The sequence below is a fragment of the Aspergillus steynii genome (genome assembly GCF_002849105.1).
Source record: "Aspergillus steynii IBT 23096 chromosome Unknown P170scaffold_1, whole genome shotgun sequence".
In the NCBI taxonomy this organism is placed as follows: Eukaryota; Fungi; Ascomycota; class Eurotiomycetes; order Eurotiales; family Aspergillaceae; genus Aspergillus; species Aspergillus steynii.
In genome coordinates this window covers 2,995,051-3,018,790 of record NW_020194398.1, presented here as the reverse complement: position 1 = coordinate 3,018,790, position 23,740 = coordinate 2,995,051, and the positions used below count along the sequence as shown (strand labels likewise).

Genomic DNA, 23,740 nt, shown 5'->3' with positions numbered 1-23,740 from the left:
CCCTAGAACGGGTCACGTGCGCTATGATGGCATGGGATCGCGGATCACGAGTACCGGCGACAACAAGGGCAAACACTGCTGGTCAGCGGTGCCGTCGGGGCTAAGAAGGGTCGGCCGGCCTCATTGCCCCAGTTTTCTTTCATACTCTCGAAACTCCTCCTGCTCTACGGCCCCAACCAGCCTCTTCTTCCCTACGCGAGAAGCGCGATCCCGTTGAAACCACCGCATTCGGCCAGACCAGACCAGACCAGACACACCCCTTTGTTAGACGCAATGTCGACGGTATTATTCTCCCAAGGCCAGGAGCGCCGCCTACAATCCCCTCCACTCGGCGCATCCTCCCATCACCAGGATCCTTTGGTGTATATTGATCGTCAAGCAAAACACCTTGAACGTAATCTACAGGCTCTTATCGACGCGCAAAGCGAAGGTCTCCTCGCTGGGCTCAAGGGGCCGGGAGAAGATAGCTCCCTGTCCGGCGAGAGTCGTACTCCCAGCTCAGGGTTCAACAACGCAGAAGGTCCTTCAACAGTTCCGATCAGACAACCCGCCGCCAAAAAGATCAGCCTACGGGCAGCGCGGGAAGGGATCTTTCGATCCATCTCCGACTTGCTGAAACTGAGAGAGGAGGAGCGAGATGTACTCACCACTCGTGTCGATGAACGACAAGATGCGCTCCAACAGATCGATGTATTTGACACCAAACGAGGCGGGTTAGAAGGGGCAATATCTACTATACATAATGATGGGGAAAGTCAACGCTCCAGGGAGCTGCGAGATGAAGGCCACCAGCTTGAGTCGGACATCCATGAAATGGAGACTCGGTTGTCACAAATGAAGGCGAGACAGAGGCAGGTTACCCAAGAACTTTCGCAACTGGAGAATAAAGTGGAATCCAAGTTGTCGTCTTACCAAGCATCCTTGGCCTTGCTGGAATCCGACATTCGCAAATTCCTTCAGCACCCTCCGATCCTACCCCAGCCAACTAACAATGGCCGCCAAACATTCTATTCGTTGAATCACAAACGTCGAACCCTTCACATGGCTCAAGACCATTGGACAGCGGAACAAACAAGATTTCAAAAGCGTCAAAATGAAGTCGATGCCGAAATAGAGGCACTTGAGGAGGGAGGTGGCTTGTGGAAGCGTGTCGTTAAAGAGGTCACGGGGTTTGAAAAAAGACTCAAGACCGCAATGCACCGCTCCATCACGAGGCAGTCCCAGCTCCTGGCGCCCGATGGACCTTCTGGAAGCAGATCCGAAGATGAGCAGGCGCGGGTTATCCTGGATGATCTGAGCAATACAACAGACCGTGTGGAACAATTCTTGGAACTGGCAGATGAGAAAGACTGGAGACTCCTTGTTTGCTGCATTGGGGCAGAACTTGAAGCACTACGGGAAGCAAGGGAAATGCTGCTCGGCGTCTTCAACGTATCTGAAGAAGATCTGTGGCCGTCTTCTGATCGAGAAGAGCCCCGGAAAAATCGCCATGACGATGACAATGACTCCCAAGCTGACCCTCTTGGTGTCGACAATCCCGAGCCTCCTGCTGATTTACTTAGGGATGCGGAGGATCATTCGCACGATGCAGTCTCTAGATCCGGGGATGACGAAGATCCAGATCCTGCCTGGCTTCTGCCTGAGTCCTGATACATAGTTTTCATAGAAGGTAAAAGTATCTTCTTTGAAGATACACCAACGCAACGCGAAACAATATTGATAAGCATAGCGCGGGGTTAATGGGAGACATTATTCTATACTAAACAATTCATTACACTTATTTCCAAAACGAATTAAACTTTCACCTAGAGTCAACACTATCGAATCATAATCAGTCGAAAAATTCACCGTCGCAAATGAAGGCTCTCCGGCGGAAAAGAAGTGTCACTCAGAGGGCGTGAGATCCACTCCGATACTAGCCGGCGATTATCTCGATTCATTCCACGATGATTCACAGCCTCCGGACCAACAGACAATCGGTATAAGTTTCAATAGAACCTCGTAGGCCTCTTGTAGAATACTATATCGACCACATCCAAACAATCGATCAGCACTGAGAAAATGGCAGGAACACAGGCTTCATACGGTTAGTATACCCATACTGTCTACCCCCACCAACAGATCATATTAATAAGATCCAGTCATTCTCGACGTCTTTGCAGAGCAAAGGTACGTGAATCTCTCCAGTTATTCGCGACCTACTCTCGCTCTTGCACCCGCTAACCCTACCAACTGCGCACTAACAACCCAACAGACTCAAAGGCAACCCCCTCGCCGTAGTCGACGTCAGCAGCCTATCCCTAACCCAAGAGCGCAAACAACAAATCGCCCGGGAATTTAACCTCTCTGAAACCGTCTTTTTGCACAGCGGAGGGCCAGACCAGAACCCTCGCGCTGAGATCTTCACGCCCGTCAATGAGATGGAATTCGCCGGCCACCCGGTCATCGGGACCGGCCATCTACTTTTCCGGAAGCTGTCAGGTCAGAGTCGGACTCAGACCCTAGAGACAAGAGCCGGACCCGTGCAGATTGAATTCGACCCGGACAGCCAGATTGTCTCGGCGCAGGTCCCGCATAACATACACGTGCATGCAACGGAAGCACCTCTCGTGGCGTTGAAGGCCGTTCAGCCCTGTCTAGGTGCTGCTTCGGGGCTGGCTGCTACCTCATGGCCTGTAGTGTCCATCGTGAAAGGAGTCACTTATGTATTGGCCGACTTGACCGAAAATGCCGACGTCTTTGGCAAGCTCGGTGCCGGGGAAAGCCCGCGGATCGATCTCGACGAGGGCTGGGGCCCGTCGTTCGTTGGGACCATGTATTATCGGAACATGGGGTCGCGTGTTGAGAGTGATACAATGATCTGGGACCTTCGCGTGCGCATGATCGCGATCAACCTCGAGGATCCTGCCTGCGGCAGCGGTTCATCTTCACTTGCTGCTTATTTGGCTTTGCAGAAAGGTGGAGAGTGTCGCAAGCATCGGTTCTTGATCGATCAGGGGTCAGAGATTGGAAGGGACAGTCACATTGTGGTGGATATTGAGCTGGCTGAGGATGGGGGTCGGGTTTCGAGTGTTAAGCTTGCGGGCCCTGCTGCTTTTGTGGCGGAGGGGAAGGTCTATGTCGATTAGATGGGTATAGTTGATGGATGTTGGTAAGGAGCTCTTGTCATGAGATGCAATATCAACTGCCATTCATTCTAGAGTTACTCTATCGACTAGCAACCGGACAGTCCATGAACGCCATCTGCCTTCACATACGTGCATTTCCCAGTGAGATTGTTTCCAGACGAAGATTCCACGGCCGTGTCACTGAAGGCAATGTCATAGCAAGGATAAACCTTGCTACAGCTGATGCCAATTTTGTTGCTGGTTGAGGCCAAGGTGCCCGTGAACCGGTCAAAAGCAATATTCGAAATCTCCATCTTGCTGGTTCCGGCAAACGACCCATTATTTCCTTCGTTCTGGGTGATGAAAACGGCTCTGCTGGCATTTGTCACGTCGACACCAGAGAACGTAACGTTGTGGACGTTTCCCCATCCGCCTCCTCTGGGCTGATCTCCGCTCTCGTAGCCGTCTTGTTCGACGAGTTCGCCTATCCATGTTTTTATGTAGATACCAAAGCGGGTTCGTGGGACCTTCTTTCGTCAGCTCTTCTTCGTTTAAATAAGAGGGGGTTTGGGACTAGCCTTGACGTTCTGCATGAACACGCTCTCGACGCTCGAGTCTTCAAGGTACTGGCCGAGACTGCCTATCGCAACGCCATTTCCGCCATTGCAGACCACCCCGTCGATGTGGATGTTGTAGGATCGAGGTTTGATTGCAATGCAGTCGTCACCTCCGGTATACGTGAAATTCTTCAGTCGCACATTTTCTGTGTCCATTGTATCTGTTCATGTATGTCAGTGTCTATATGCTGAGAGCACGCGCCTAGAGAGGGGGAATTTTGTACATACCAAAACCATCTGTATTCTGGACCCAATTCTTGCCAGAAGGTGCTTTTGTAGCAGTGGCGTTAACGTGGATATTCTCGAATTCGAGATTTGTACCATTCATGATATTGATCGCCCAGAGCTGAGGCTCGAGGACTGCAAAGTTTTGAACAATGACATTGCTGATGTTCCAGAGTTGGAATGGCTTGAGGTTGATTTTCCAGTCAGTCTCTCTAATAACAGCCATGACTTAGCCGAGGAACTCACAATCGGCCGGCCTGGTTTAGTAGTTCCAGCCTCGTCGGTATACCAGAGATCTCCATTTCCATTGATTCCACCGGTGCCATGCCCATTGATATGAATGCCATTTCCCTTCAGAATGAAACCGGCCGCATGGTTTTGGAAAGTGATAGGGTATGAATTTTCTCGCCAATACTCGATATCGTCAGAGAACTAGGATCAATCAGCACAAATAAGTTTAAATCCAGTGCGCCGTTGGGAGACAACGTACCGTCCATATCCCTCTCCACTCAATATCCACATCTTCAGCATCCACTGTAAATCTCTCAGCGATCCAGTAGTTTTCCCCTTCTGGAAATATCACGGTCCCTGACGAACCACACTCTTTGAATGCGGACAGGATGTTCGGGACGTCATTTTGTTCGTCTCCTACACTGGTCACCGTGCATGTCTTTCGGCCGTCGACGGTCTCAACTTTGACAGCTGGGGCAGCGAAGACTGGCAGGATAAAGAGCAAGAAGATGAACAAAAGAGACATATTGTTCCCAAAAGTCCAGATGAGTCTTTGACCATCATAAGCTCGAGAGGTTGTCGAGGGCCCCAGAATATATACTTGATGGGCCCTTTCTCCATGCTGCATACACTTACTCCTAGGATGATCATCAGGTCGGAGGAAGTGCTGCGGGCTTCCTGTCAGATTAATCCGCGAATGAGCAAATTACGTACCAGGAATATGGACTTTTAGCAAAACAACATATGTTGCCTTCAAACTATCTGCATGATTAGCTCACCTAACAACGTCTTCTGCCCAGCTGGTTCCCCGCATATTCTGGCTAGGAGTATGTCACTTGCTTAGACTAATAGAGTACACCCCCGGGGCTCGGTTCTACACGCTCCGTTAACCGACGGATTATCCAGGATTGAATCCAAAGGCCATAGGAAACGCAACTCCCCCAGAGATCAGCAGTCGCCAATACATTCTAGCGTGAAATGTTCGGACAAGAAGACACCGAGTTCGGCCAGGGAACCATTAGCCCCTCGTCTTGTCCTGTTTGCATCGACACATGAGCAGACCACTGTTATTGGTAGTAGCGAAGAGAATTTTTGCATAAAGAGTGAGCAGATGTTGCTCTGGCATATCCATTGATCCGACGCAGCGTGCTGTGTCCTCCTTTCGTCCTAGACTTTGCTGTGAGCGGAAAGTAGTTCGGCGACAGGGAAATTTGTCGCCTCCGAAGGTCAAAAGAAAAGGATAATCGAAGTCAAAAATGGCTGGAGTAAAGTTTTTGCTATCAATGGGAATGAGCGTCCACGCCTTGTTGTGGAGACAACGGAATTGACTCGAGCATTAACCTTCAGAGGCAAAAAACACACAACCAGCACCCAATACGACCAGATTGCTATAGTGGTTTTAAATTTTCTGTTTATCCCGAATTTTGCTAACGCTATTGGGGTCGAGGACCTGACATAAGAGCAAATTCCAACCAACAAGACAAACGTGGGGAAGAAAATAAATATATTGTCCTGGAGTGCCGTGAGAAAACTCTTTCAAATGAAATTCATACCGATGCACACAGAAAATTCACTAATGCATAGTAGAATTGATGACAAGGAAACATCTCAAGCAGATTATTTACACTGAAATTATGAATTTGAAAAATCCAGGAGTTATTTGGGTGTATGCAGGGCTGATGCCTGAATGATGCCTTATGGGCGGTTGGACCCGCTTTTCTTTTCTTTCTCCAAATCGGCGGGAGTTCGCCAGCTTGCGTTCACCATCCATTCTTGGGGATGATGGTATGTCGCTAAACACTCATCGCAGCGCCGCAAATTTGATTCCGGTGATATGTATCTCCCTCAACCCACTTATACTTTCACCATCCCATCAGTCTACGATGGTATTCAACTTGATTGCCGCCTCCACGTGCCCCGCCAACTGAGTGCGCCCGAAAATCCACACCGGGGCCCAATATCCGGAGCTATAGTTGCCCATCCATATGCCACCCTGGGTGGATGCTACGATGACCCCGTCGTGAATTTTGTTGGGAGTGAACTCCTCGATGCCGGCTACGTGCTGGGGACTTTTAATTTTCGGTAAACACCACCTTGCCAGCTTTACGGCTGGGACTTGGAGGCTGGACAGATCCACGCTAATGCAACACACTTGTTTATAGAGGAGCCGGAGAATCGGAGGGGAGTACTAGCTGGACAGCACGGCCTGAGCTGGCAGATTATGTCTCTTTCTACGGGTTCATGCTCTGCTATTTGCAGCTTCTAAGAACGCGACTCATTTCATCAAACCCGGAGCCAGAAGACACGGTAGATACGACCCAGACCGGGTCTGGAGAGGGACCTGCGAAGATCCATCTTGTATTAGGCGGGTATTCGTATGGATCAATGATCGCATCGCATCTCCCGGCAATTGGTGTCATTGCCGATCTTTTTGAGAATAGTACCCCTGAAACTGCTTCCTATCAGATCCGCCGAGAAGCAGAGAAAGTTTTTGCGCTGTCATCAGATATCCAAAAATCTCCAGACCGACTATCGGCATCTCCGGAGGCGTCAAATTCCAAGGGAGCTCTCCGTATCTCGCGCGCAAGGATCTCCTATCTTCTGATTTCACCTCTTCTGCCTCCGATCAATATGTTCTTGACAGTATTTTCCAAATTGTCGTTGATTGTCGGAGCACAGACTTCCGCCGAGGGGAGGCATATCCCTTGTCCCAAGCCAACTGACCAGCTCCGTGCAAACCCAACCCTGGCCATTTATGGTAGTCATGATACCTTTACTTCCACCAATAAGCTGCGTCAGTGGTCGGAGGAGCTGGCGCGCGTCCCCGGTAGTCAGTTCCAGTCGGCCGAAATCGACGGGGCTGGACACTTCTGGAGGGAGCACGGTGCGGAGTCTGAGGCCAGAGCTACTCTCCGGGAGTGGTTGCGTCAGATACATTGATGTGCTGCTCATGCGAATGATCCATTGCAGTGAGATGCAGTAGAGGGCATATGTCCGTAATCATTAGTCACCAGCAGTCTGAGAAAGCCTGGCCTTTCACATGTCACGAACGGTCGCAAAGCATGTGAAACTGGCATGTTCGCATGACGTCCTGCGGCTTCTGGGAAGAGACCGCCAGTCTCTTACTCGTTCTCACTTCTCACTCTACAATAGGTAGATATGGTATGGACGTGATGACTCGAGTGCCGCTATTGGACAGGGTTCATTCGGGTTGGGTAGGATTCGGATTGTTTGTGCCTCACGGCCGGTCATCGAGTCACGTCTTTACCTATACTTGGGTCTGCAACAACTCTCGAGGACTCGTTCTGTTCAGGCTACGACCCTTTTTGTATCCATGACTCCTATATTCCCTTTCTTAGAAACAGGTGGCATCCATCCGGGTTGCGTATCTAGATCACCGGCTAAACCTGCAGCGTCCAGACAAGGGCTTTTTTCTTGGCGACTAGATTGTGGCGGCTGCACGGATTGACCTCTGCAGAAGCAATCTAGATGATAAGGAAATGACCGCCTGACTTTCGGGAGGAGAGGTTCTTCGGCGTGGAGAATTGAGGCGCGATCCGACCGTTTTTCTCAGCATCCATCGATTTCCGATTTCATTCTATCTTTATGCCTTTACTTGATTCCGCTAGTTGGTTTTGGTTTTCATTACCCCGCAGCTCTCTATGGTCATTAACCTAGACAGCTGGACCACTATAATAGAACATGACCACCGTGGCTGCCCGCCAGAGGGCGGCAGAGAGAGCATCCGAGCTGGGGACATTGGGTTGCAGAGGATTACTCAGATGAGGGATTATAGGCAAAGACGATGACTGAAACAGATTAGTCTGTTTTGATCACCAGTACTGCCGTTCCAAGTTTCCGGGCCTCCATCCAGCTGAGCACTGATGTTATCGTGCATGAACCCCGGTCGATGGCCCACCGGGATGCCCCTCCGATCTTCAACTGCAGGACGGTGATGATCGGGATGTGTGCATTTTCAGAAGATTTCAGAATATTTCGAGGTTATGTAGGATTGTAGTGACCTCGAATGACCGAATTCCACACAGAGAAATGATCTCCAACATAAATAAGGTGGGATGACCAGGACCGTAAAATCGGCAGCCTGACTGTACCTGAGAAGATGCCCCGCTTACCCCAAATTGTGGGGGTGGGGAGTCTCAATGTTCAGCCTTTAGACCGACTGACGGAGGAAGAGGAAGAAGAGGCGGATCCTATCCATATGTGCACAGTCAGATAACTCGAGAATATCCAGATCGGATGTCTCCAATGACGGTATGTCATAATGAGAAGCCGATGCGACCAGAAGAAGACGAAAGAAAAATAAAATAAAATAAAAAAGACGGTGGCGATCGGCAATCACGGGGAAGCGAGTGCTCGTGACGTCGCCCGGCCAGTCAGTCATCGCGCGGATTCCCCGTCTTTCCTCTGCGCGTGAATGGCGGAGCTGAAGAATATTCCCCAGATGACCCGCCAAAAACATGGGGGAGATTCGGATTGATGGGACACCTTGGACCTTGACCTGTGAACTGATCTCGCTAACCCTATTCTCGATTTTACCGCTAGTTTGTTCACTGGACCCTTTGCCATCCTTTTGTTTGACGGTGTATCCACGTTCTTCTTTCTTCCTGTCCATCTCTGGAATCTGTCTTTTCTTTCTTTCCTTTTTCCTTCTTTTCTTTCCCCTCGAATCAAAAGTCCTACCTAGGTTGAGAGCCAATTTGGGTTCAGATAAATGGACGTTCGCCATGTCTCTGTTTCCTGATCGCGCCTTAGTGCGCCCGCAATGCCATGTCAAGGCCAGACGCAACCCCAAGCCGAAACCGGTCGCGCTGAGCCAAAGAAATTCGCTACTGAAGCGCACTTCGCTGCCATCCCTGTCTTCTGTGGTTAAGGGTTCTTTGGCCTGGGCCGGTGATAGGTGGTATGGCACTTCCGAGTCGGATCGTCCCAAGGAGAATCACAATGGCCTTACCGAAACGGAGGCCCACCGCCAGTCGCTATATTTCAAAATGCGCACCGTAAGTGCATGACCGCTTTCTCTTTTTCTCCATTTCTTTTGTCTTTTATTTTCGTTTGTTCTGCGCAGAATCCGTGGATTATTATCGCGTGTCATTGATCTGACTCGATTCCGATGCTTCAGGCTGTGTTGTACGAGGAGTGGAAGGATTGTGCCTCCAAGTTGGATGAGCTGGAGGATCACGAATCCTGGAAGAAGACGTTCGAGAGCACCGAATACGATGCCTGTCTGATACAAGAACGCCTGAAACAACTCCAGGATGCGCGCGCCAGCTCCGATGTCAGTCGCATGTTGTTCCTCATCCGCACGTCACTAAGCCGCGATTTGGGCAACATGTCCAACCCCGCCCTCTACAGCCACTCCCATGCGGGAACCAAGGTGCTTGTCGATAAATACATCACGGAGGCCGTCGAGACGATCTCGACGCTGGCCGATCTTGCGGGGAAGGGCCGATGCGACGGGCTGGAACTGAGGTATATTCTGGACCAACTTCTCGCGGCGCGACAAGCCTTTGGACGCAGCGCTTTGCTATTCTCGGGCGGGGGTACGTTTGGGATGAATCACATTGGCGTTCTCAAGTCTCTCTGGCAGGCCAACCTCCTTCCTCGCATCATGTCCGGTGCCTCGGCGGGCAGCATCGTGTGTTCCGTTTTCTGCACCCGCACGGAGGAAGAGATTCCCGAACTGCTGGAAAATTTCGCCTATGGAGACTTCGACGTCTTCGGTGAGGATGATGGAACAGAGAGTATTCTGCAGATGATCTCGCGGATCTTGAAGCATGGAACCTTTATGGATATCCAGCATCTGGCCAAGTTCATGCGAGGCTGGTTGGGCGATATAACATTCCAGGAGGCGTATAACCGCACACGTCGCATTCTCAACATTTGCGTCTCCAGTGCGGGGATCTACGAACTGCCCAGGCTGTTGAATTATATCACCGCGCCTAATGTGCTCATCTGGTCTGCGGTGTAAGTTTCTCGATTGTTTTTCTGCGTCTTGGAAGTAACGACTGACTTTCTTTTTCTCTAGTGCCGTTTCCTGCTCGGTTCCCTTGGTGTTTCGACCATTCGACCTGATGGCGAAAGATCCCCAGACCGGGGAAGTGGTTCCTTGGTATGACCTGTGTCGACAGTACATCGATGGCTCGGTCGACGGGGATCTGCCAATGACCCGTCTATCGGAAATGTTCAACGTGAACCATTTCATCGTGTCGCAGGTTAATCCGCATGTGGTTCCATTCCTTCCTAAAAGCGTTGATCCCAACGAGACGAAGGCTCCTTCTCGTACTTTGAACTGGGTCCAGAATGCAACCCAGCTGGCGAAGGATGAATTGCTGCATCGTATGATGGTTATGGCGGAGATGGGAATTTTCCCAACCTCGCTTAGCAAAGCCATCTCGATCGTGAATCAGAAATACTCCGGGGACATCAACATATACCCCGACGTTCCATACAATCACTTCCCACTCATCCTAAAGAACCCGACGACAGAATTCATGCTGGAGGCGTGTCTCAGTGGAGAGCGAGCGACATGGCCGAAGATCCGGGAGATCCGAAACCACTGTGCTATCGAACTGGCCTTGGACTCGGCTATTCAGAAAATGCGAACTCGAGTCACCTTCAGTCGGAGTCAGGTGGATTTGAGAACTCTTCATTTGACCGACCGGCAGTCAGAGAATCTCGACCGCAATGGAGTGCGACGGGCCGTGCTCAACCGCAGAAGCTCATACGGCCACGAGGTTGAAAAAGCCAAAAAGATGAAATTAAATGCGGCTCACGCAATGCGACCGGAGCTGAGGAGAACATGCAGCGCTGTGTCCTCCAGCGCTTCGCCGGACATGTCGACAGACCACGAGTTGGAGCCTGAGCACGAGCGTCACGCGGGGAGCCCACATAGCCACTTCCCCAGTCCCAGCGACGAGTCATCCCTCGCGGATTCGGACGGCGATGACGAGCCGCTGCTGCCGTCTCTGCAACGACCCGGGCTTATGCAACAGCCGGCGTCTGGGGAGTCGAGACCTTCTGACCGTCCGATCCACTGGCCTGTCTCGCCGCACACCTTCTACTCTCGACGACTGTCCACTGGGGCGCTTTCTCGCCATTCCTCCCGGCCGACGGACCCACCCTCTTCGTTGGACCAAACACCCTCCACAAAGACGATGTCACCGACACAGAATCAGAATCATCTGCTACAGATGACGCCTACCAAGGCGGCGGGGGCTCCGTATACATCGTTTCACTACCTTAAGAACTGATTTCATTGGCTTTGGAAAATGACCGGCGTCTTTCTCAGAGCAGGAGATCTGGTCTGAGACAGATTCGAGGTCATTTTGACGTCTACATTTAAAACCCATGTTTTGACTCGCTCCTGGGGAGCTTTCTGCTGGCGACAGATTTCGTTTCGTTTGATGACCCCTCATTTTCGCTTGGTCACCTTCTTTTTGCTTTTTTCAGTCATTTGCCGTGCATTTTGAATCTAGTTACCCCACGCATTATCGAGCCTTGGAGTTTGGTCCTTCCTAGGGATTCCCTAGATCTGTTTAACGCCGCCCTCGCACTACCTCACACTTGCATTATATCTCGAAGACCGGCGTTACTGAGAGGAGTCAACATAGATACCATGTACACTGTCTTGCAACTCTTGCAGCGTCTCCTAATATCTGTATTCCGCGCGTAAGGTGTCTCGGCGACACAAAGTCCACTGGACATACGAGCGACACGACTTTCCTTTCCTGACCTACATGACATTGCATAGCCGCCTTCGACGTCACGATCGCTCGCACAGATCGGGGCATCTGCAAAGCAAGAGCTCTGCCAGCGATCCGCCGGGGATCCGCAGTGGCTTGTTTCAACATCCTTGTCCGGCGCCTCGCCCAATGCAAGTGACTCGCTCTCGCTTCCCTCATGTTCTAAATTTGGGCTTTGCTTGTGAACTAAAGTAATTAACCTCCCCCCTCCACGCCCGCTTCCCATGAACGGCGCTAATTACTGGAGCCTAGACCCTGTTAGTTCCTTAATATAGACCAGTTCCAGATTATTTTGCTAAGAATGGAAACACGAGCCAGACAAATCACAGCAGTTCCGGACGACGATCGCCCTCGGGCTAATGCAGACGGCCGTCGCTGGTGTGGGCGCCTATCCTATGACCGGCGAGCGTGACGCTGTGGGTGATTTACGGATTTCTAATGTTGGAAACTCACTTGCAGGGATCCACGATGCAATGCGACGCTCTGAAACAGTCCCCTACGGATTCGTCGGTAGGTTCGTGGGATCAATCTGGATGGATAAGCTTTTATATCGACCGTTCCGCCCGCTAGCAGGATTGAATGGATGGATCGAATTGGAATTGTTGAAACTCGAAGGAAGGCTGGGCGCAAACCTTACTGGGCTTTTGCTTTGGTCTGTGCTGAGTTCACTTGGGCTTTTGTTGTTGTATAGCAAAGCAACTGGCCGTCAGCGGCTGTCATGATTCTTCGATTAGAAGCCTCTGGTTGATTTGGTTACCGGATTGGACTTTGGATACAGGCTTCTGCATCTATCTTCATTCTCCTTTCGTCCTTTCTCATCTCGACATCTTTGAATAAAGTCACCATGGCAAGCATTGTTAGCCGTCCGCTCAACCGCTTGCGCAAGTCCGACGCCTACAAGCCTCTCCACGAACGATGGGGCGACGTCACCATCTCAGCTCCCACCGACGGGTCTTGGAACCAATTCGACAATCCCCATCAGACGTCCCATCGCACCCTAGGCTACGGTCCTGGCTTCGTCCCCGAGCACCCGCCCCGGGGCTCTGCCTCCCACGTCGAGGACCACGTTCCCTCGACGCGATCGACTAGACATGTCAACTCATCCCGGCAAAGCACCTTCTCCATGAGCACATTGAACCCTCGTCGTCTGTCAGTGCGCCTCGCACCTCGCTCCAGGCATGCAGTAGACAGCACGGGCCACGAACTCGCCGGCCCCGAGAGCAACCGGGCCAGTCGAACCGAGTTCGCATATAAGCCTATCCATCAAGACTATCCGACCGAGGTGGCCGAGCACTCCGCGACGCACGACCATCCCTCGCCTCGGTTTCGGTATATCCCCGCCACGCCGCGGTACGCAGAAGACATGGGGATGCCGTCGCCCTACTCATCCTCCTCCTCGTCTACTTCCTTCTCCCGATCGCGGGAGAGCGTGCGTCTCGGCGTCAACGTCGATCGTCGCGACCGCGACAGACAGACCATGTACTCTGACGACCTGAACGAGGAAGACGAGGACGAGTACTGCTCGCATCGACCCGGTCGATCATCTTCTCGTCTCTCGAGGTCCGGATACCGCAGTAGCTCGGATTTCAGCCAGCGAGCGAGTTCCCTCTTCGGAGGGCGCAATACCGGCGCTTCCTCGTCCGAGAAGAAGAGGTATCGATCCAGTACGAGGTACATGACTACGGACATGGTTCCTGATGCGGATGAGATTTATGGATGAGAAATATCTTCTTGCGGGAGCTTTTATGATTTTTGTTTCGTTTGGATTGCATTTTGGCGGATCTTTTTGTTTTTCTTTTTAAGCATACCGGAGCCAGGGTTAGGCGTTGGCGGTTGATTTAACGCACATTGATAATGGGCCATATGAACATATGAATGAGCTATCAAGAGATTATGAATACTATGAATATGGACTACATCTCACTTCCAGACCGTTAGACCGTTAGACTGTTAGTAAGTCGAGCGCATTCGTTGACGTCAACCTGACGAGATCCCAATCGCTGCCTGTGATTGGCCCGTGCTCCATAAAAAGATATCGAGATGCAACGAAGGTCCGGAGAATCATGTTATCCTGGACATTGGAGATGAGTGATCTGGCTGTGACGAAATAGCCGTGTCTAATCATGACGTCGTGGCAACGCGGCCTGCCAACATACATACACTGGTTTCGCATGTAGTATAAGAGCCGAATCGATGGTTTCTGTCAACCAGGTCGAGAACCATATACCCAAGTACTAGAAATTCATACGAAATGGCCGATTCCATAGTTCAATTGAAGTGCGAGTGCAAGGTATGTCTTTTTCTCGCCCCTTCCCCCTCCCTTCAATCCGAATATCCGCAGCTATACATTATCCCGTATACTAACCACGCATCTCCAGCACGACCCCTGGGGCAAGAAAGGCAATGACTCCATTGCTGGACAGCTCTGGTCCAAGACCCCTGGCACGGAAGGTCTCAAGGATGACGAGACATATTCCGAGGTGAGTAGCCTGTTTCTCTCGACCCGGTTCACGTTCCCGGACAAGACTCATCCCCGAATAGATGTGGATAGGCACATATCCCACCGTCCCCTCTCGACTCCTTTCCACCGGCGAACTGCTATCCGACTACCTGAAGAAGAACCCGCAGCTCGTGGGCAAAGCGACCTTGGAGAAGAGCGGCGCGGAGATCCCGTTCCTCCCGAAGGTGAGTCTTCACATCCCATCTATACACACTTACCACCACCCGCAACCTCACGTCTCGACGATAACGATACCAGTCCCTCTAACAATCCCTAGATCCTCTCCTTCGCCAAAGCCCTCCCTCTCCAAATCCACCCCGACAAGTCCCTCGCCGAGAAGCTGCACGCCCAAGACCCGCACCAATTCGGCGACGCCAACCACAAGCCCGAGATCGCCATCGCGCTCTCGCACTTCGAGCTCTTCGCCGGCTTCAAGCCCCTGTCCCAGATCGGCTCCATCATGGCCCTCCCCCCGCTATCACGCTACCTCCCCTCCCAATCCGCCCCCGTCCACCACACCGAATTCACCGACTCCGACCTGCGCCAAATCTGCCAGACCTTCCTCTCCCTGCAACCCAACATCGTCTCGCAGACCATCTCCGAGCTGCAAGCCCTCCCAGAGGCGCAGTTCGGGCCGTCGAACGCCTACATCCCCAGCCTGCTGCGCCGGCTACGCGCACAATACACCGAGTACGACAACGGGACCCTCGTCGCCGCGCTGCTGATGAATTACATGGCGATCGGGCCGGGCGAGGCCGTCTGTGTCCCGGCGGATAGTGTGCATGCGTGGCTGTCGGGCGATATCGTCGAGTGCATGGCGCGGTCGGATAATGTGCTCAACACGGGGTTTTGTCCGCGGCCGGACCGCGACAGTGTTGGGTTGTTTGCCAAGGCGCTGAGTTTCAAGCCGCATGGTGTGGGGGAGGTTGTGTTGCGCAGGCAGAAGAGTGGGAAGGGGCTGTTGGGACGGAGTGATGTGTATGCGCCGCCGTTTGGGGAGTTTAATGTGCTGGCGACGTGGTTGGGGGGTGGGGAGGTGGAGAGGCATGAGGCGATTGGGGGGCCGAGTTTGTTGGTTGTGACGAAGGGAGAGGGCAGGATGAAGGGCGAGGGGAAGGAGTGGGAGGTCAAGGAGGGAGCGGTATTTTTTATCGGGCAGGGCGTGGAGTTGGAATTTGAGTCGCTGAAGGGGTTGGCGTTGTATAGACCGTATGCGGAGTAGATGTTAGGACGGAGTAGGGCTTGGGGAAATAAGCATTTGGGGAAGAATTAGGGTGTTGAGGCTAGTGATAGACTGCTGAGATTTGTCTATTTAATGTATGGGCCCTGTACATCCATGGGCTGATCTATAGTATGCTGGTAGGCTAGAAACAGCAGAGGATTAATTCTCCAAGGGTTCGCGAATGCTCGAACGCTGTTCGTTATTCCTTATCCTCCGTGATCTGTCAGATAATCACAATCCTCATCCCAATCACACTCGTTCGGATCTTTTAATAGCATCTCCCCAAACATCCCACAAATAGCGGGGAATGGCTGGCGCTCATTGGCGCCGACACGAGCAGCGCTGTACGTCGGCGCTTGGGCACGCACCTATCGAGGCCCTCCCCTCCAGTGAGTCTCCCGGATCCTGCAGAGTTATGGATCCTTCCGCTGCTATTTCTGTTAATTTTGGGCTATTTTTGGGTGGGGAGGGGAGCTGGACTCGGCTGTTTCGCCGTCTGACAGGCCGCCGGTGCGAGCAGGATTCGCAGAATTTCGGGTCAATTGATCCGATCTGGTCGGGGGGATGTTTCGAGTTTAAAATAGCTGACGGGATGCATGAGAGAGGGGAACTCGCTCTTGAAACGAGGGTCTGTGCTGGGGAGCTTAAGTGCTTGCTGGCTTGCTTGCCTTTCTTTTAAGCACGAACGGTTGGTGTTCGGGGTTCGTGTTCTTCGTTTTATTTCCTCATTCCTTTTTGTTGGCTTCGCTTTGGACTTTACCCTTGCCCTTGAGCCTGGAACGAACTGTCGGTCTGTTGATGGGTTTATCATTGGTCTCGGTGCCCTAGGAAGTCCAGTCACTCGCCCTCAGCGTGCCCTAATTAATCCGCGCGGCCGGGAGAACTCACCATGAACGCTCCTCATCTCAATCACATCCGATATGAAGACCCTGAATCGACCGACACCTCCTCCTCTTCCAATGCATCGCGGGACAGGATTATCATCGGCGTCGTCGTCGGTGGTGTAGCCGCCATAGCGAGTACGTCTCTCCAGCCACCCGACTTATGCGCCCCTCCATCTTACCTGCACATTGACACTTTACCCCACCTTTATTCGCCTTGTGTAACAGAACAAAAGACTAACCACACGGCACAGTCACCGCTGGCATCCTCTTCGTCCTGCTCAAAAAACGCAAATGGGATCGCATCCGTCGGTACGAGGAACGAGTTCTGGCCGCGCACGCCGCCGACGGGACAAGCGGGCACGGGTACAAAGCGTATGGGTTCGCCCCGGGGGATCTGGAGCTAGGAGATACGAGGGCCTCGTCGTCGCTGTCGTGGACGTATGGCGGAGCGCCGCAGTCGCTGGAGCAGAATCCAGGTCCAGGGCCAGAACCGGGTCAGCATCAGAATCAAAGTCAAAGTCAAAGGCAACGAAGGGAATCGCACGACTCTGTCTCTCCCCCTCCTGCTTATCAGCCTCTGCCTGTGTATGATCCCTCGAGGTACTCGGGTATCGGGATCAGTACGTTGCCAGCGGCCGTTAAGCCGTCGTGGAAGAAGGGTAGCAGTAGAGGGTCATTGTCCATGTCAGGGTCCGGGTCGGGGGCCAATCCACATCGAAATTCGACGACGTATATCGGGGGATTGGACCTGCCTTCGGATCAGAGGGGAGGGTCCCTGGGTAGGGCGTCGCCGGAGGGGCCGAGGTCGATGGAGTCGGAGGGAGGGGAGGCATCATCCGGTCAAGGGGTGCGAGGACCACGACGGCCGAAACCGGTTCTGTCGAGGTTGATTACCAATCTGTGATGATCTGGTGATCTGATCTGCTATGATGAGATATGAATGGGCTTGGATTGAAGTGCTTGGATGGCGTCTGGGATTCAATTGGATTGGCGTTTGGGACTGGGTTGGGATAACTCACTCGTTTGATGGGATACTCATGGAGTCCATGGTATGAAGTAATGATAATGACTTGTCATTCCTCGGTGGATGGACATGAAATACAAAATTTGGACTGATCTTTCTGCTGAGCATTAGGTCTGCTGTATTCACATGCCCTCTGATTGCCTTCTGTCAGGTGACGGATGGCCTTGTAGACCCGAGGGAACTGACTTGATGGAGACACAGCAGATGTGGTGTTCTGTGTCCTGCATTTCGCCCACTTTAAGGCTGAAAGGCTTCATTTGAGGTAAGTGGTATGTCGTTAAGAGACGGTCTATTCACAAGAGCAGATAAAACGATCAAACAGATCAAGATGGACGACAGTGTTGATTGAAAGATGATTTCATTTCTCGCACACTAGCAAGGAGAACGGATATGATACAGCAGAAGAGCAAAAGGTATAGGCCAAATGCCAGGGGAGAGAGTCGAAAGATACAAACTAATACTCCGGACCAACAGGTCCAGCTTTGAAGGAGCAACTGTCATTAGCTCTCCAGACCGTTACTAGACAACTAGACACTCCGACGGCACGACGCCGAGGAATCGCCGGACTGCCAACGTCTCGTCCTCAAAGCCACCGGCAAACGAATTAATCAATTATCACTCCTCATTCCCATTCCAAATACTATCCCTGTCTAGCAGGCTGAGGTTGACCTGATCAGGAAGGACAATTCCTTGTCGCGACTGGCTCTTGAATCTCCCGGCACCAAAGTACTTGTCGTCCATTCTGCACCCAAGTCCGCAAGAGTGCACCTGCACAGTTCTAGTACAGGGCCTACTGTAAGGTCAACTGGGCAATGAGGAGAATTCGAGTCAATAGGATGCGTCGACGACACAATGACCCCATCACGGCGGTTAGTTAAGCTCTGTGGATGGTTCGGGGCCAACCGTGACGATCAACCGGGTGCTTGTTCCCTGACCGGCCAACGACGGCGTCGCGATGGCGTTGGATCCAACCTTCGCGACCTTCGTTACCTGCGTCGTTTCCCCTCTTTGTGGCTCTTGGCCTTCCTCCCCGACCCTGCGATATAGACCCGAATGGGTTTGTTGTCCAGTCACTGGATCAGTCAGTCAGGCCGACCAGAGATCTCGTCACGATTACTGACGCCGGTCTCCACCGACTGGTCTGACACCTCACCAGTGAGATCGGGGGAAAGAAAACCCTCCACGGCTTGGCTTGCGTCGCGGGGCTGATACGACGACGGCAGGAAGAATTGGGAAATTGATTGTCCCACATTTTGGCTCGTTCAGGGGTCCTCTGGTCAGCAAGCGCCACGCCAAGAGACCCGACGCCGGCGTTGCGTCGTGCACCGCATCCGATATCCATGTCGGTTTCCAAGCACAATGACTGCGCCGCCGAGTCGCCTCTGGCAACCCCTCCCCTCTTCTGATTTTCCCGGCGCTCTCGTCATGGTCCCCTATGGTCCCCTTGGATCTCCCGATTGGAAGAGAGCATGGCTTCCTGGCCCTCTGTACGCTCCCGGATCCCAGCAATGCATGCCCGGATCCGACAGGGCCAGCGGTGGTTTGCTCGCTGGTCGTGCCGCCTCAAAACCGCCGCGGGTGATCCCAATGAGCCTTCGGTCGACCTCCACCGGGACGAAAGGAGAGCGTAAAGGAGGGGGACGACCCAGACTGTCGGGTCGACAACGCGTCTTTTCCCTTCGGCGAAAGTGGGAAGGTCGGAAGTTTCCCTCCTGCTGAAGGACACCACTTGCCTGACCGGACCTGCACTTGACTCTCGCTCGCGGCGATCCTCCCGTCATCACGCCGTTTGCATTTAGTCTTCTGGCTCTATTGGATTTGATTTTTCGAAATCTTTTATTCCCTACTTGACGTGAGAGGCATGCGCCCACGGTTGCGCTCGTTGGGATATGCTCTGATATATCCTCACCCTCATGCAGGCCGGTGGATTGTCTCCCCCCTCTTCTTGTTGTGTTCGCTCGTTTTTCTGTCTCTTCATTCCTTGGATTTGAGCTCCTGGAAGGAACTCTGGATTTGGTAGACCCAGGGGAACAGAAACCAAGAAATCTGCACATAGCTGTTCAGCTCCTATCTAGCTATTCCTCGGTATGCGCCATTTGTTGCCCCCTTCCTTTTGTTGGTTGATTCTGTACGCTTGATTTGGTGGTTTTTATTTATTTATTTATTCTTACGTCTTACGTCTTGGGCTTTTAACACAGCCTACTTGGGCTTTCGCCCTATGGCCGGTGACTTTTTGTAATCTATGATCCCATGATGCTTACCAAGCCTTGGTCTTCCAGGCGTCGGTTCGTGAACGGTTCTCGGAGAATCATGACGGCCATCATTGAAAAGCTGAGAAGAAAGCGCAAGGTGTCATCCGAGCTTCATGCTCGATGGGGCGACGTGTCTATCAGCTATCCCACCGAGGGATCATGGAGTCAATGTCAGTCCTCCGGGGGAGTCCCCAACGCCATGCCCGCAAGGCCCTCCGAGCAGAGTCGACGACATGGCTCGCTCGATGCGCTGGACCGACCGGCAGGCTCCTCGCGCGTGCCCACTCCCTTGCGCTCCGGGGATCGCAAGGCCTCTGTCGACTCGGCCATGACGATACCCACGGGCCACTACGATGCCAAACTCCGCGGTCGTTCGAAGACCAAGCCACCCTACCCTCACTCCCCGCGGGCGTGGGAGGAGGACTCAGACGACTGCTCAGCTGACGAGGATGAAGAGGAAGACGTGCCTTCTGCCCTGGGAGGCTCCCGGGGACGGTATCATCATCATCCCCAGGGTGCCTCTCGCGCTGGGGGACGAGAAGAGGACCCCTATGCGCGAGCATCCAAGTCGCCTCCGTTATCGGTGACATCTCGTATGCGCCGCTGCAGTGTGCAGAGTACGGCTACGGAGCCGACTACGATGCCTACGACCGCCAGTTCCAAGCACTCTAGCTTTGTTTCCTCGGTGCCTTCGGTGACCTCCGAGGAACCCCGACTTCTCTATCACTCTGTGCACCAGGACAAGAAACCCCCACCGCTACCTCAGCAGCAGCAGCAGCAGCAGCAGCCTCGACGCGCCAAACCCCGCGAAGCGGAGTCGGCGCGGCGACAGGAATTGGTGCCATCGTACGACGAGCTCTACGGATAGGGCTTGGGCTGGACTGGGGCTGTACTACGAGTCATGGCAGGCTGTCTGGTTTAATCTATTTTGTTTTCTGTCTGTTTCTTGGTGTTGATATTATTCGTTGGATTGTTTTCTTCTAATTCTCCGTGGCCACCAGCGAGAAAGCAAAAGGTACCATCTGCATTGTGGCGTCTCTTTGATTTTGGGGTGGATTTTTCGCTTTTTGATTTTATTTTATTTATTTCTTATTTATTCCATGTTACATTCTTATTTTATGAGATTTATGCTATCTCTGCGCCTCGACCAACTGGGCGTCTTCATCCCTCATTGGCGGCAAGTATCCTGAGTTATTACCGCATCCATGCACGCCATTTAAGCTATTTGGTTCTGGACCGTAGGGATCAAGTATGAAAATGGGTAACATGACTCTCCGTCGGGGAAACCAAGCGATCGACCTGATTTTGGGAGGCTTTTCGTCCGGCAGCTAACCGCTAACCTAGTGCTGCTCGACCGTCACTTCATCACGGCGACAACAACGGCAACATCATAAGTCGGTTGGAGGCAATCCACAGTGACGATCCTTGTTCATCCTGCGGCGCGATGCATCCGAGACAGAATCGCGACCTGAGAGGCTTCAGCTCCACCAATCGCTAGCAATCCTTCGCCGTGAGGGGTACATCGAGTTCTCTAGTGTCGTTGGCTCGTTAGCAGGTCAGTTAGCCTCGACTAGCCAGCGAGGATCGGCAAATGAACGGCTTCAACCAGCGCCCGCTGCGACCTGCAGGCCTCGTCACAATCACAATCGGAATCTCCTCCTCCCTTCCCATCACACAGTCCCTTTCCCACTCCAATGGACCGGGGTCCGGGTCGGATCACCGTGCATTGGGGGCGTCGTGCACTCTGACAGGCTCTCTTAGCGCCCAGCACGCCTCTCGTACCCGCTCTCTATGCTTGTTCCCTCTTGTCTTGCTGGGGAGGCTTGCTCGAATTTTTCCCTCTCGCTGCATTGTCTGCTCTGCTTTGGGTCTGGTACTTTATCAGGCTCACGGAAGGAACCGAGAGATGCCAACCCTGGGATCTTTTGCCGTTCTTGCCGTCTTGTCGTTTGTATAGCCTCTTCTTGGTTCTTGTCACTTCCTCTGGTCGGATCCCTCTGATCTCCTGCATCGTTCGTCTGACTGTCTTGAATCTTGATCACCGCCCGGTGATTTCGATGCCAGCACAGTTGACTCTACGACACCTGGTCTGGCTGTCGTAGAGACGAAAGGACGAGAGTCCATCTGGTTCTTGTTTACTAGACCAGATCCAAAACCAGATCCTGTCAGATCGATCGATCCCTCAAAAGCAAAACACAGCCCAAAATGCTCGGCTGTTCGAGCCGTACCAGATCTACGTCGACATGGGCGGTAGCCCTAATAATATCGCTGCTACTGCTGGGCATGGCAGCCCCGGCTGCCGGATTGCGGAGCACTGCCGGATCGCCCTGCGTGGATGTCTGCAATCGACAGTCAAATAGCACGACGGGGTCCGAAATTGCCTGTCTGGACGACGAGTTCAAGAATACGGCCAAGGGGTCGAAATTCCAGAACTGTGTCGAGTGTCAGTTGCGCAGTAATTATAGCGATTCGGCCTCGGGTCAGACGGATGTCGAATGGGGTCTTTGTGAGTTCTTTTCGTCTTTTCGCGTTTTTCTGAGCCTCTGGGCTCGAATCCTTGCTTTTCTCTTGTTACCGGTGAGAATATGGTGCTAATGCAAGGGAAATCCATGCAGATAACCTTCGATACGCCTTCACTAGCTGCGTCTACGGGTTTCCCGAGAGCGTGAACAATATCTCGTCCCAATGTACCGTTTCCTGTCAGAGTCTGGACACAGCGCTGGAGTACGATCTCAAGGATCCCAGTGGCGTGAATTTCGATACCTGGTGTGGCGTTTCGTCGTTTGCCGATAATGTCATCAGTCAGTGCGAGTTCTGCTACAACCTTACCACAACGCAGATCTATATGGCGAACTGTAAGTTGTCCATTTCCTCTTCCCCCTTTTTCGGCGGAATCTGGGTCTGACCAGACACAAATGAATGCAGTCCTCGAAGCCCTCCGCTATAACTGCCACTTCCACGTCCCCACGGGAAGTGAATTCCCCATCAACCCAGCCCGCATCTTCAGCCAATCCGTACTGCCCGAATCCACCGTCGACCTTCTCAATCCCGACGACGGTGGATCCGGCATAAACAACCTGGCTCTGGTAATTGCCCTGCCCATCTTAGGATTTGTAATTCTGCTCTGCACACTCGCCGTCGGCTGCTTCTTTTTCATCCGCTGGCGTCGCAGAAAGGCCCGCAAACAGCGCGCCTCGAGCCATTTGCATGCCCGCTGGAATGATACCACGATCAGTACCCCGGCACATGGCTGGACGCAGTATCATGATATGTATAGTCCCGCGATCCAGCAGCAGGGGTACGGCGCTGTGCAAGGGGCAGGAGGAGTAGGGCCTGGGGGAGGGTTTGGGTTCGTGGACAGTGATGGCCGCCCGCAGCATAATGTGGGATATTCCAAATCCCATTATGCTTCGGTCAGCGAGTCGACCGTGCAGGCGCCAGACTCGACATATTCCCCCGAGAGGGAGAAGGGGTCAGAGCAGCAGACTTACTGGGGCGGGCAGATCCAGCCTTACTTTCCGCCGCCGGATGTGCAGGGGCAGCAGGATCAGAAGAAGTGAATGGACTTGAACCATGCTCTTCCACTGCCAGATAGGAGAGTATTGGATGGTTAATCGCAAGATTAATCACTTCCTTCTCTTCTAGACCGACCATCTACATGAGGGATGGAGTCCTGTGAGACAGATCAGTGACGTCGGGGCCAGTCAGAACATACCATTAAATGTGGTTGACTTTTGACTTGGTCTCTGTTCGCTTTTTCCTTTTTTGCTTTTTTCTTTGTTGTCTTTCCTTTGATATCATGGTCACGATCATGCGGTGGATGTCATATACCCCATATCTCATACCCCATACCCTATACCTCAACCCGAGGAACATTAATGTCTGTCCCCTCCTTTCCTGTCCGAGCGTCGAGTA

At 52.6% G+C, this 23,740-nt stretch overlaps 11 protein-coding genes across 11 annotated transcripts; 9 read left to right on the top strand and 2 right to left on the bottom strand.

The window, feature by feature from the left end:
* The first annotated feature begins 73 nt into the window (after positions 1 to 73).
* Positions 74 to 1,790, top strand: P170DRAFT_452335 (uncharacterized protein). The gene has a single exon (XM_024851259.1). It carries the CDS (start codon positions 274 to 276, stop codon positions 1,648 to 1,650), a length of 1,377 nt encoding a protein of 458 aa, XP_024709909.1. The 5' UTR covers positions 74 to 273; the 3' UTR covers positions 1,651 to 1,790.
* A 216-nt stretch (positions 1,791 to 2,006) lies between these two features.
* Positions 2,007 to 3,166, top strand: P170DRAFT_373887 (PhzF family phenazine biosynthesis protein). The gene is made up of 3 exons (XM_024845263.1): positions 2,007 to 2,086; positions 2,142 to 2,169; positions 2,255 to 3,166. Exons 1-3 carry the CDS (start codon positions 2,062 to 2,064, stop codon positions 3,126 to 3,128), a joined length of 927 nt encoding a protein of 308 aa, XP_024709908.1. The 5' UTR covers positions 2,007 to 2,061; the 3' UTR covers positions 3,129 to 3,166.
* A 48-nt stretch (positions 3,167 to 3,214) lies between these two features.
* Positions 3,215 to 4,706, bottom strand: P170DRAFT_442680 (putative extracellular exo-polygalacturonase; the record flags this gene model as incomplete). The annotated part of the gene is made up of 5 exons (XM_024850476.1): positions 3,215 to 3,634; positions 3,692 to 3,885; positions 3,953 to 4,133; positions 4,196 to 4,381; positions 4,440 to 4,706. 5 exons carry the CDS (start codon positions 4,704 to 4,706, stop codon positions 3,215 to 3,217), a joined length of 1,248 nt encoding a protein of 415 aa, XP_024709907.1.
* A 1,308-nt stretch (positions 4,707 to 6,014) lies between these two features.
* On the top strand, positions 6,015 to 7,120 carry P170DRAFT_344400 (uncharacterized protein; the record flags this gene model as incomplete). The annotated part of the gene is made up of 2 exons (XM_024843456.1): positions 6,015 to 6,262; positions 6,343 to 7,120. The coding sequence occupies 2 exons, from the start codon at positions 6,015 to 6,017 to the stop codon at positions 7,118 to 7,120; spliced, it is 1,026 nt and encodes a 341-aa protein (XP_024709906.1).
* Positions 7,121 to 8,644: 1,524 nt separating this feature from the next.
* P170DRAFT_432229 (putative Patatin family phospholipase) lies at positions 8,645 to 11,827 on the top strand. Its single transcript, XM_024848218.1, has 3 exons — positions 8,645 to 9,198; positions 9,321 to 10,165; positions 10,227 to 11,827. Exons 1-3 carry the CDS (start codon positions 8,926 to 8,928, stop codon positions 11,449 to 11,451), a joined length of 2,343 nt encoding a protein of 780 aa, XP_024709905.1. The 5' UTR covers positions 8,645 to 8,925; the 3' UTR covers positions 11,452 to 11,827.
* Positions 11,627 to 12,166, bottom strand: P170DRAFT_21371 (uncharacterized protein). The gene has a single exon (XM_024842825.1). The coding sequence runs from the start codon at positions 12,100 to 12,102 to the stop codon at positions 11,803 to 11,805; it is 300 nt and encodes a 99-aa protein (XP_024709904.1). The 5' UTR covers positions 12,103 to 12,166; the 3' UTR covers positions 11,627 to 11,802.
* Positions 12,167 to 12,471: 305 nt separating this feature from the next.
* On the top strand, positions 12,472 to 13,861 carry P170DRAFT_432228 (uncharacterized protein). The gene has a single exon (XM_024848217.1). The coding sequence runs from the start codon at positions 12,788 to 12,790 to the stop codon at positions 13,661 to 13,663; it is 876 nt and encodes a 291-aa protein (XP_024709903.1). The 5' UTR covers positions 12,472 to 12,787; the 3' UTR covers positions 13,664 to 13,861.
* Positions 13,862 to 14,194: 333 nt separating this feature from the next.
* On the top strand, positions 14,195 to 15,665 carry P170DRAFT_442677 (mannose-6-phosphate isomerase, class I; the record flags this gene model as incomplete). Its single annotated transcript, XM_024850475.1, has 4 exons — positions 14,195 to 14,233; positions 14,322 to 14,423; positions 14,485 to 14,628; positions 14,721 to 15,665. The coding sequence occupies 4 exons, from the start codon at positions 14,195 to 14,197 to the stop codon at positions 15,663 to 15,665; spliced, it is 1,230 nt and encodes a 409-aa protein (XP_024709902.1).
* A 624-nt stretch (positions 15,666 to 16,289) lies between these two features.
* Positions 16,290 to 17,675, top strand: P170DRAFT_432227 (uncharacterized protein). Its single transcript, XM_024848216.1, has 2 exons — positions 16,290 to 16,684; positions 16,801 to 17,675. The coding sequence occupies exons 1-2, from the start codon at positions 16,555 to 16,557 to the stop codon at positions 17,451 to 17,453; spliced, it is 783 nt and encodes a 260-aa protein (XP_024709901.1). The 5' UTR covers positions 16,290 to 16,554; the 3' UTR covers positions 17,454 to 17,675.
* Positions 17,676 to 19,530: 1,855 nt separating this feature from the next.
* P170DRAFT_432225 (uncharacterized protein) lies at positions 19,531 to 20,944 on the top strand. The gene is made up of 2 exons (XM_024848215.1): positions 19,531 to 19,658; positions 19,853 to 20,944. The coding sequence occupies exon 2, from the start codon at positions 19,884 to 19,886 to the stop codon at positions 20,691 to 20,693; it is 810 nt and encodes a 269-aa protein (XP_024709900.1). The 5' UTR covers positions 19,531 to 19,658; positions 19,853 to 19,883; the 3' UTR covers positions 20,694 to 20,944.
* Positions 20,945 to 22,030: 1,086 nt separating this feature from the next.
* On the top strand, positions 22,031 to 23,385 carry P170DRAFT_470056 (uncharacterized protein; the record flags this gene model as incomplete). Its single annotated transcript, XM_024852703.1, has 3 exons — positions 22,031 to 22,331; positions 22,441 to 22,680; positions 22,751 to 23,385. 3 exons carry the CDS (start codon positions 22,031 to 22,033, stop codon positions 23,383 to 23,385), a joined length of 1,176 nt encoding a protein of 391 aa, XP_024709899.1.
* Between the last annotated feature and the right edge of the window lie 355 nt (positions 23,386 to 23,740).

Bases quoted from the DNA above. Each gene is read 5' to 3' on its own strand.
- P170DRAFT_452335 (XM_024851259.1), top strand. From the start codon at position 274: ATGTCGACGGTATTATTCTCCCAAGGCCAGGAGCGCCGCCTACAATCC.
- P170DRAFT_373887 (XM_024845263.1), top strand. From the start codon at position 2,062: ATGGCAGGAACACAGGCTTCATACG. The intron at 2,087-2,141 runs GTTAGTATACCC...AATAAGATCCAG, and splicing joins AGGAACACAGGCTTCATACG to TCATTCTCGACGTCTTTGCA. The intron at 2,170-2,254 runs GTACGTGAATCT...ACAACCCAACAG, and splicing joins GACGTCTTTGCAGAGCAAAG to ACTCAAAGGCAACCCCCTCG.
- P170DRAFT_432229 (XM_024848218.1), top strand. From the start codon at position 8,926: ATGTCTCTGTTTCCTGATCGCGCCTTAGTGCGCCCGCAATGCCATGTC. The intron at 9,199-9,320 runs GTAAGTGCATGA...CCGATGCTTCAG, and splicing joins TATATTTCAAAATGCGCACC to GCTGTGTTGTACGAGGAGTG. The intron at 10,166-10,226 runs GTAAGTTTCTCG...CTTTTTCTCTAG, and splicing joins GTGCTCATCTGGTCTGCGGT to TGCCGTTTCCTGCTCGGTTC.
- P170DRAFT_21371 (XM_024842825.1), bottom strand. From the start codon at position 12,102: ATGAGGGAAGCGAGAGCGAGTCACTTGCATTGGGCGAGGCGCCGGACA.
- P170DRAFT_432228 (XM_024848217.1), top strand. From the start codon at position 12,788: ATGGCAAGCATTGTTAGCCGTCCGCTCAACCGCTTGCGCAAGTCCGAC.
- P170DRAFT_432227 (XM_024848216.1), top strand. From the start codon at position 16,555: ATGAACGCTCCTCATCTCAATCACATCCGATATGAAGACCCTGAATCG. The intron at 16,685-16,800 runs GTACGTCTCTCC...CACACGGCACAG, and splicing joins TGGTGTAGCCGCCATAGCGA to TCACCGCTGGCATCCTCTTC.
- P170DRAFT_432225 (XM_024848215.1), top strand. From the start codon at position 19,884: ATGACGGCCATCATTGAAAAGCTGAGAAGAAAGCGCAAGGTGTCATCC.